Genomic DNA, 10,940 nt, shown 5'->3' on the forward strand with positions numbered 1-10,940 from the left:
GGCGCAACTTTCTTGCATTCTGATCAAATATATTTCCAACTTTAAACTCGCTGTTAATTGAGAGATGAAATCCAGTGGAATGTAGATATGTTTCATGTACTGTATTCATGAACATCTTTATGAAACCGTTTTATTGTAACATTGATTATTAATCATCCTTTACAAAGAAACACATCATCAAAGACGAAGACAAAAGAATGAACCTGCTATGACCATTGTTATGTTAACACCTCGCTCCCATCCTAACTAAACAAAACTGACTAAATGACGTTGTATACTGTATATACAGTACATGTGGGAGTGGTCACCTAGTCAACATACAGAATATATACACACAATTGCAAACATACACAAAACTATGTACAATGTGCTTCGGCTATGTGTTTCTCTTGATACAAATCAGACTTAAGTATTATAAAAGTCATAATAATAATCCAAAGCGTTTTCAGTGCCTGAGCGCTAGGTGGACATCACATGTTGTTTACCTGCTGCACAGTAACAACAACAGTGATTAAAAGAGTAGAGGGTGCAAAGTTATATTTTTAGAGTTGGGCTTAGCTCATAAACATATGGATAAGCAGAAGAATACTGAACCCAGAACAACAGGAGGGACAAAGGGATTTAAAAGGTTAACGGTTGTTAGGTTAACAGGTAACTCCACTCTGCCATCTTTCTTCTCATATGCCCCACTAGGGGGGGGGGGACTGGAGTAAATTGACAGATAAGGGGGTAAGGTGCGAAGAGGAGAGTGATATCATCTGACAGACCAGCTGCTTTTAAGTCTCCCCTCATAAGTTCAAACTCCAGAGGCCCCGCCCTTTTAGAAGTTAGTGTGTCTCTAGGATCTGCCTCACAGGTACACCCGCCTCAGGTCTCCAGGTGAGGTGATGGTGTTGCACTGAGGACACAGCTTCTTAGCCCCCTGCAGGACAAAACACAACCTGTGTGTCACTGCTACTGGCTCAATAGTGAACTGTACTGGATTTATGCTGTGTACTACTAATGTAAGTGGAGTTACACAATATGCAGTTCAGAGTGTCTTTGTTTAAAGCAGATGACATTCGCATTAGCACATAGCATTGAGTATTTCTGGTGTCTTACCAAAGTGCGTAGCCAGCACTCCTCACAGTGGACATGCCAGCACTGGATGGAGGTGAGGGGTGTAGTGTAAGTGTCCTACAGAAAAAGAGAGAGAGAGAGAAAGCACGAGAGAGAGAGAGAGAGAGAGAGAGAGAGAGAGAGAGAGAGAGAGAGAGAGAGAGAGAGAGAGAGAGAGAGAGAGAGAGAGAAGCCAGTCAACCATGATCAGAACTACTGCACAAGTCCACCTAGTATGACGCTACAGGGCAACAACCTAATGGGAAAATGTTTGCTCTGCAGGAGTAAGAGCTGGCACTAGATGGCGCTATTTATCTGTATTTGTTCGATCTGCTGTATCAAGACAACTGACCTGCCAAACCAAATTCACAAACATTCAACAAAAGTTAATATTCAACAAATGTGTGAACATGTGTTATTTTGTTTGCTTTTGAACTTAAGTCTAACAATGGTATATAATGGCGCTTGTGCCATTGATGCTCAATGGTTGAATTAAATGTTTTTTATCGGCCAGTGCTATATTTCTAATGTTCCAGCCTCTTTCCCCCCTCACCATGCAGATGAGGCATTTGTATCTGTCCCCTCTGGACAGCTGCTTCTCCAACTCCCGGATCCGACATTTTAATGCATCTAGAGTCACCAGTGAAGAATCCTCTGAGACCCTACACACACACACACACACACACACACACACACACACACACACACACACACACACACACACACACACACACACAGGAGGACAGATGGGGGAGACGAGTAAGGAGGATGCTCGAGAGTCATTTATATATCGAAGACAGATTAAATTATTTGCTGGCCAACATGGACACTGAGCATGAAATTTAGCAGCAATCGCATTGCCAGCATTCACTGTCTCATTTATCATGGGCAAAGCAAGAAGAGCTGAGAGAGAGGGAAGGGGGTTGGAAGAGTCCTCATGGGGATAGACACACACACACACACACACACACACACACACACTTACTGTAGCTACGTTGGGAAAGAATTCACAGTGATGAAATGTGTGTATAATGAATGTCTTTGACCCTATCATCTTGATTGATGATATGAGTTCAATGATTTATCATCGTTTCCGTTACAGTCCCACCAGGTATCATATACTAATGTTAAATACAACAAACCATATAGCTAGTATTCCAAAAATAATAGCACATACGAGATACGAAAGTCTACAGTGTTACCCAAATGCCCTTTTTGATCCATCAAATACTATCACTCAAACGTTGCACTTTGTAGCTAACTGAACTTACGTCTCAACTTCACCATTTTTACAGGTCCTGTGTAGGGTGACTATGCTGTGATCCAGTTTGTTGCTCTCTCCGTTGCTGGTGGATGGATTCCCTGCAACACAAGTGCGCTATCATTTACAGAACCCAGGAATATCAAGGATTGTAAAGCACAGTAATATCAGGTATAAACAACAACCAGTAATCATTTTTAAATCGATTAAAATGGATTAAAACCTTGACATGCTGATACTATAGTTGTGCTCACCTTCATTTGTCCACTTAGAAAAATCCAGATTAACTCTTTCAGACAGCGTGCTGCCACTGTAAAACAACAGATAGAGCATGTAAAACAACAGATAGAGCATGAAAAACACAACTGAACAGACTCAAAAGAAACAGGCCCAGTCAATGAAATAGAATAGAATAGAGAATAATATAAAATAATAGAACAGAATAGAACACAATAGAATGTTGATTGTTGTCCTTCAGAGAGTAGTGTATATGAAATGTGGTACATACTTCCTAACCTCCCCAGGTTGAGGCTCCTCTCCTGAACAGGGGATGACGTCTGTCTCTGTGTACCTACAACATCACGCTAAGGAACCACAGGGACTACCAGAACAACCATAGGAATAGAACGGCTAGAACACTCACTCGAATGGAAAGCAAAGTTAACAAATACAAATAATGTACTTTATCTGGCCATAAAGAAACACTGGCGATGACGGAGTGGTTGACTAATTGTGACGGCAGCTGGTGAAACCGGGGAACCAATCGGCAACCAATCATATTGTTCAGACCTTTATTCTGAAAACGTTGTTGAAAATCAACGACACACTCGCTAGTCAAGTCAAAACATGGCAATGCAATGGATTCGCTGAGTAATCCCTACTACTACCTAGTTAACTATAACACTACTTTACATTGCTAGCAGGCTCACAAAACAAGCTGTGTTAGTTGACTAGCAAGCGTATCGTTGATTTTCTACAACGTGGACATTTATTTTTAAAAATCGGAATAAAAGTCTGAACATTTGATCGGCTGCCGACTTGTTCCCAGTTTCACCAGCTGCTGTCACAATGATTGCGGGTACACAGGTACAGAATAACATTATTGCTCACAAGATCCAGCATATTTCAGAACAGGCTCTGATGAATCAATGTGATGTACAATTTCATGGTGCTGCGGCTGCCATTGTTGGAGGAAGTTGAGGTGGTAGCCAGAGAGATGCTCTGGCCCTGGGTCCATCAAGAGAAGTTGAGGTGGTAGCCAGAGAGAGAGAGGCTCTGGCCCTGGGGCGATCAAGAGAAGGATACTGAGGTCTGCCGTACTCCAGAGTGTCATCCCCGTCTACGTCCAGGTCAGCATCGCTGTCACGACCCTCCTTCGACATGCTGCTCACAAACACCGACCCTGAGGAGAAACGCTAGACACTTTCACACTGACATCTTCTTACCACATTTTCACCTTTTGGGTGGTGTGAATGTAACAAGGACTATTGAGGGTGAAGGGGTTTAATTGAGAGGTTCAAGGAGGGCCAGTGAAGGGGTGAAACTTCAAATGTTTACCTTTCTCTCTCCTCCCCTGACTCATTTGGTGCCACTCTTGTGAGAGCTCTATTGGATAAGAGGAACAGGCTCTTTAAAAGCCAACCTTTAAGGCAATAATACTACAGTGTAATCTGGTCTGAAAAGTTCAGTGCCTTTCTAACTGCTGCTCAGTCACCCCCCGAGTGCACAAGATCACAGTCTGATGCTCCTAAAAGGTGATGACATATTGTGCCTGTTGTTATTACACACATACTTTACATACATACATACATTACACACACTCACGCACGCACCCACACACACACATGCACGCACACACACACACACACACACACACACACACACACAGTATGTATTTACCTTTAAATCCCCCCAGTATGGATGTCATCTGTATCCTCCTACGCTCGTTCCACTCATTCTCCTCTCCTCCCCCCAGGTCTGCAGAAATGTCCTGAAAACACACACACACACACACACACACACACACACACACACCCACACACCACACACACACACACACACACACACGTACCACACACACACACATTTATACAATTGTACGTATGCCTTCCCTAGCCCGTAGCTATCTGTGAGGCTGTGAACCTGTGGTAAAGAGCATAGCCTTTCCATTTGGGGACACATGGGCAGACTGAGCCTAATGAGGAGTACACAACAGCAGGGCTGTCGATAAAGGTGGGCTGGAGGCCCTGTGTGCTCTGAACCTCTGAGTGTTTCTGTGGCCCTGTTTCCAGGCCAATCCACCTGCTCTATCCATCATGTGTTTGTCAAATAGGTTTACATGACGGCTGCCAAACCAGGTATACATGGTAGACAGTAGCATTTACATGATGGGTTATCTTACAGAATAACGTCCAGGGTCCAGGCTATAGAAAACATACCTGTCCCTCCTCATGTTTCCGCCTCTTCAGCTTCCCAATCCTGACTGAAAAAGAACCCACACAGAGGGTTAGGAGCCAGAGACCAGCCATTGGATGTACTCATTTAGAGTCCACTTGTTTTGTATCCCCTGTGTCACAGTACAGCACAGCAAACACACATGCAGTACATACTGTGAGGCCCTGAGCAAGGAGGTAAAGTACTTCTGTGACATAGATGTTCTCAGGTTAAACACACACACTGACACACACACATACACAAATACACACACATCCACATGCACACGCACGAGCACGTGCGCACACACACACACACACACACACACACACACACACACACACAAAATCACAACATAAAACTTAACAGCAGAACGGCAACCTCACACTCCCTCTTTCATAAATGCAGACTGCATAAGGCGACATTAAGTGTATATATACTGTAACGCCCTGAGCAAGGAGGGGTACCCTGTGACTACATTTTTATATACTGTAGATGTTCTCAGGTACACACACACAGACACACACAGATGCACACACACATACAGACAGACAGACACGTACACACTCAAAACCACAATATAAAACTTACCACAGCAGGACACACAAACACACACACCCATACAAAATCACAATATAAAACTTAATACAGCAGAACACCAACCTCACACTCCCTCTTTCATAAGTGCAGATTGCATAAGGGGACATTAACTTTTAGGGGACTTTAATTTCAGCGGAATGACGAGGGCCACAGGGGGGCAAGAGATCACTGACCGTGACCCAACCACAGTCATCACAGATAATGAGGGTTAAGGAGATAGTAATAGATGAGGGGCTCATCAAATGGAGAAAGAAAGGCTGATTAACTAACCACAAGAGAAGCCCCCTCCTCCCCCTCCTCATACTCCACCACCCTAACGTGTCTTTAGAAACTCATTATACGGCCCTGTATAATCCTTAATAAAAGCTAGTGGACCTCCACAACAGTGCTCTGTGTGTGTAGACATCCAGCTGAGATCTTTCCACAACAGAGACCCAGCAGTGGGGTGTTGAGGGGCAGCAGGCTTCTCTCTACTGACTGCTGAGCAAATGACGCGCCTGCAGCTTTACTTTATCATGCACGTCAATAGGTGCGGTACAGTAAGATTGCACAGCACAGACAGTCACTATGCATTACAGTAAGACATTGCATTGAAGTTGCACTAAAAACAAATAGATTCACACAGCTATTAATCTAATTAATCCATAGCCTGTTCACTGACTATAGTCAGCTTCCTATAGGGTATACAGTGGGCAATACACTATAGGTGTTTTGAGGTACAGTATGAACCTCATATGGGCATAGGTACAGTGCTGAATATAAGGTATTTTGAGATATAGTATAAAGCCCTCCACATGGTGGTTGAGGTGTGTCTTACCAGCTTGTGTGCAGTCTGGGGCTGGGTTTATGGGGGCTCCGTTGTGGGGGCGTAATGGGGCGGGTTTGGCGTAGCACCTGCACCAGCAGAGGTCATCGACTGTTAACATATCAAGAGGTCAAAGATCAAAGGTTAATAAAATCCTCTGCTTGTGTGGGCGCTAGGTCACAGGGATAGTGGCACAGCAGGCTAACAGTGCTTACAGTTTCAGGGGTTGGAATTGTACGAGGGAGAGAGTAAGAGGAGGAACTCTTCCTCATCATGCGAAAAACAGATCCCAAAATGGAAACGTTGGCCCATGATAGACTGAAATAGGACTAGGACTAAAGGAAAAGGAAGAGGGATGACGTTTTGAAGTCAAAGTCGCCCCGTTGCCAGAGCAGCATGACCCTACCACACACCCAGGGAAGATCCCTGCACAGGAACCCCACAACAACCACAACAACACACAGTTACCTGCAACGTTTCACATCAAATGTACAACAACATACCATTCAGTCTTGTATGTCTGTTGGACCTGACACGCAGAAATGTCTGTTGAATAAGAAAAAGACAAGAAAATGCTCACGAGAATGACCATTGAAAAACCCATTTCCTGCTTTTGTTTCTCACATATAATTCGAAAGCTAACACACTAGCTAGCATTCTCACTATTCTGTGGTGAAAAATGCATCAAAACGCAACAGATCCTCTGCTATGACAACCCAATAGATGGCAGCATGATGTCAGCACTTTCCATTGGTCAGAAGTTTGATCAAAACTCAAATATGCCATGATATGCTGCAACTGAAAGATGATTCCCATGGCTCCCGTGACTCTGCTGTTGAGTGTCAGTCCCTTCGCCTCACTCACTGTACAGCTGTCGCGGTGGACAGGACATTGATTGGCAAGGCTAACACTGATGTTCAGACTGTCAGATGGTAGATTGAAGAGAAACTGCGTTCTCCAACAGATAGTCCACAGAGAGTATGTCAACCTGCCTACCCACCTGGTATCTGTCTGAGTGGGGCTCTTCAGGAGGGCGGGGGGAGGTGGGGGACCCCCCCTCACGCTTAATATGCAGCGATAGAGCGGCAGACTGTGGAGAGGGGAGAAAGGTAGCGAGAAAGTGAACGACTGGGACTGTGCTGTTCAAAAAGGGTTATAAGAGGGTTATAAGACAGTTCTAAGCATGCTAATGGTGTTTTATTTACCATGGGAGTTCCTAATAGATGGTCCCTCTGCACCGGATTCATACTGTCGGTAGAGGAAGAGCGAGTGTTGAATACATTAGTACAGAAGCTATGCTAACAAACACACAGACTCAAACGCGCAGACTCTGACACAGACACACACAAGCACACACACACACAGCTTCACACACACACACACACACACACACACAATTACCCAAGGGCCAAGTTCAATTTGAAACCATTACTGTCCTCAGCGTGGTCGTTAAGCAGATTTGGAGTGTAATGTCTTTATTGGAGGAATCCTTCTTGTGGGCTAAGCAGGTAATCTCAGTGTATGCTGATGGTGAGGACTGAGCGCTGAGCCGGCATTAGAAAGGCATTATTGGCCTTGCCGTGTGATTTGTCGCCTGGGGGCTAGAGGGGCCTTATGAAATATGTTCAGAACAATGAGGCAGCTTGTAAACATTACACTCAGGTGACAGAGGAGACAGGGAATACTGAGAGGGAGGGGGAGGGAGGGGTGGGGGGGGCACAGAGACCTCTAAGTACCAGTCTGCTGTAGCCCAATAAAACCATATACAGTAGTATAATGTATACCTGATGTGCAGCTGGGCCAGCCTGCCCATCTCTTGCTCCATGTGTTCCAGCAGCTCCCCTGGTCGCAGCACGGCCTGGCACACTGGACACACTGGGGCCTGAGAGTCAAACAGGGCCTTCCCCTTACCTACACACACACACACACACACACAAACACGGGAAGGGAGGGAGTGTAGGAGGGAGAGGGAAGAAGAATCTGTCATAAGGCTTTTTGGGCTCCTCAAACTCACACCTTGACAGCCACAGCAGCATACATGGCTCATCATCGTTAGAGAGAGGAATAATAAGGATGTACACACACACACATACGCACGCACACACACACATACACGCACACACACCTACAGCACCCTGTCAGTGTGCTCATATCATAGTCTGTCAATAGGAACATTACCCAGGAGCACCCGGCCCATTGGGCCTCTCTGATGGATTACTGCCATAAGCGGCCAGCTGGGAGTGGAGGTGTAGTATATCAAGATTTTACCTCCCTAGATGAGGTGATTTACTCCTGAAACCCATCAATCAAACCTAGAGAGGTACGCCACCTCATTTCCCTCCCTTAACCAATTGAACGACAGCGATCGTCCCACCCCAAAAGCCAATGAAAAGGAGGTTTCTAATCAATAGGCTACTAATGAACACCAATCACAATGAAACGCTCGTACTCAGTCACATTAAAAAGCCAGTAATCATGTTAAAGTCAAAAGCACATTAGATTATTCTTGACAGCTACTGACCTAGGACCCTGTTAGTGGCCTGCCTTGCGTTGCCCTCAGGACACTATTACCTGAACACATCCCCTCAGCGACTCATATAATGACCAGAGACATGACAGGTGCCATACTGTGTGGCGGTTATTTGCCCTCCGCTGACATCAGTTGAGCTATGAGAGCCTAATGAGGAACCAAATAGGGGCAAAATGGCTTCTAAATAAAACATGGGGCACAAATAGAAAACGTTGTTCGATGTCCTTGGGAAAGTGACAGCTCGTTCCATGTATCCCCCACCCGCCCCCCAATCTCTCCATTTTAACATCCCTCGTGGATCCCTAAATGAGTTTTCCCGCCACGCATCGAGCGTTCCCGGGCTTTCTGCGCTCTCTGGCCCGGAACACACAGGGCGTCAGTAAACAATGAAATCTCTGAGCTGAAATTGAATTCATAACCGCATTACCGGCGCAGATAACGTCTCCAAATGGCGCCGCGATAAGAGCAATGGGATTTGATTTTCAGGTGGTTTATCGTCGTTCCTCCTACCAGTCCCCTCCCTTGCACCTCTGCCCCCCCTCCTGCCCCCAAACAACCAATGTGTGTGTGTGTGTGTGTGTGTGTGTGTGTGTGTGTGTGTGTACTGTTGTCACAGCCTTGTAGGCCTACACATTCCCCCTCCGCCATTTCTCCCCACCCCCCCTTCCCCCCTCTCCCTACACAGATGAATCCTGTCAGCATCAGTCAGCCTCAGCGCCCCAGCCTGGGGGGTCTCAGACACATAACAGGGGGGTCGTAAAAACAGCCTGTAGGCCTAGTTTACCATCTCCTCAATACAACTAGCTGTGATGTATCCCCTCTGTCTGAAGTTAGCGAGCCAGACATCTCCCCATACAAGCAGCTGATGGATTCCCTTTCTATCTGTCTGCCTGTGTGTCTGTCTGTGTGCCTGTTTGTCTGTCTGCCTGCCTGCCTGCCTGCCTGTTTAATATTTTCCTATTCGCTTTGTAATGTTCCTATGGTAACACTTTTTTGTGAATTCTATTTCCTCATCTGTATATCGTTCAACGTTTTCGTGGAAAACTGTGCATCTTCATATGTATGACTTATTTTTCAAAATAAGAAATCAAATGGACTACAGATCAAATAAAACACAACCTCTGTCTAATCGGTTGCTTTAACAGGCGGCACCAGTGAGCTGAACGCTCTGTAGAAACCCTGCAATGAGCTTCCTTCCCTTCCTCCTCATCTGAGCATGGAAGTGTGAAGCTCATCCACACAGCGTAGTGTACTGTACCTTTTACCCCATTTGGGTAAAATTCCCCCTTTAAAAACTGTATGTAGGATCATGATGATGATGATATATAAGTCTTCAATTCAATCCTACTACCCCAATATTGACACCAACAGATAGATCAGAAATCCACTTGTGAATCCTTGCAAAAAGACCATAGCCACCCAGCGGGGGGGTAGTAATCGCTGTTGCCTGTCGCCATATGACGAGTGCCAGGAAGTCTGAGGCCGACGTCGCTGAGATGGGTAACGTGACCTTTCCTGAATGCCACATCACATCAGGGCTTGATGACACCCTGTGACATTATGCCAGGGCATGAAGAAGGCTGTACCACAGGGATACATGGGAAAGAATAACCCCAAGTGACAGAACCTGAAGATGTCATAGGATTATGATTGACATGGGTAGGAATAGGTAGTTTTGAATGGGCTGGCTGGGGCTGGTGAAGTACCAGAACAAGGGACAACTCAGGGCTCACAGAGAGAACTACAGTGAGTGTTTCTGTCTATCTTGTATCTGTCTTGTATAGTTATACCTCTCCAACCATTGAGATTTCTCACCCTGATGAAAGACCAGGGTGAATTTCCTGAAAAGAAAAAGCATAGCTTAAGTAGTATGTTATGTCTTTTGAAAACCCAGGCCTACTCCTAGACCAGCATAGGCCATTACTTAACAAATGTCCTTCTTTCATGCACAGAAGGTTCACCTGCAAACATACAATTCACATGACTCTCTCAAAAGCGTCAAAGCTTTTGGGAATCTGACCCCTGATCACCACAGTCTACTCTGTAGTTCCATGTCGTTTTTTGAACAGGGACACATCTCTACACACACACACGCACACACACACACACACACACACACCATAATAAGCACATTATACACTATAGAGCCAGGTCTCCTGTTCAGAATAAAGGTTTCGAAGGGGGGCGGTCCTTGGCAGACTTTCAGAGGGAGT

The 10,940-nt window shown here is 45.4% G+C and overlaps 1 protein-coding gene across 1 annotated transcript in view; it reads right to left on the reverse strand.

Moving 5' to 3' along the window:
• Nucleotides 1–850: 850 nt before the first annotated feature.
• The window catches only part of rnf220b (ring finger protein 220b), a gene marked incomplete at both ends in the record, with an annotated part of 20,874 nt that continues 10,784 nt past the window's right edge, over nucleotides 851–10,940 (reverse strand). Inside the window, 14 exons of the mRNA XM_080542649.1 lie at nucleotides 851–922; nucleotides 1,102–1,176; nucleotides 1,652–1,760; nucleotides 2,370–2,460; nucleotides 2,614–2,669; nucleotides 2,868–2,930; nucleotides 3,665–3,761; nucleotides 4,259–4,349; nucleotides 4,798–4,841; nucleotides 6,210–6,308; nucleotides 6,701–6,743; nucleotides 7,198–7,287; nucleotides 7,403–7,445; nucleotides 7,982–8,108. Coding sequence (XP_080398775.1) covers nucleotides 851–922; nucleotides 1,102–1,176; nucleotides 1,652–1,760; nucleotides 2,370–2,460; nucleotides 2,614–2,669; nucleotides 2,868–2,930; nucleotides 3,665–3,761; nucleotides 4,259–4,349; nucleotides 4,798–4,841; nucleotides 6,210–6,308; nucleotides 6,701–6,743; nucleotides 7,198–7,287; nucleotides 7,403–7,445; nucleotides 7,982–8,108 — 1,100 coding nt within the window. The remainder of the gene's footprint in view (nucleotides 923–1,101; nucleotides 1,177–1,651; nucleotides 1,761–2,369; nucleotides 2,461–2,613; nucleotides 2,670–2,867; nucleotides 2,931–3,664; nucleotides 3,762–4,258; nucleotides 4,350–4,797; nucleotides 4,842–6,209; nucleotides 6,309–6,700; nucleotides 6,744–7,197; nucleotides 7,288–7,402; nucleotides 7,446–7,981; nucleotides 8,109–10,940) is intronic.

This window comes from Nansenia antarctica, assembly GCF_963989245.1.
Source record: "Nansenia antarctica genome assembly, chromosome: 1".
Lineage (NCBI taxonomy): Eukaryota > Metazoa > Chordata > Actinopteri > Argentiniformes > Microstomatidae > Nansenia > Nansenia antarctica.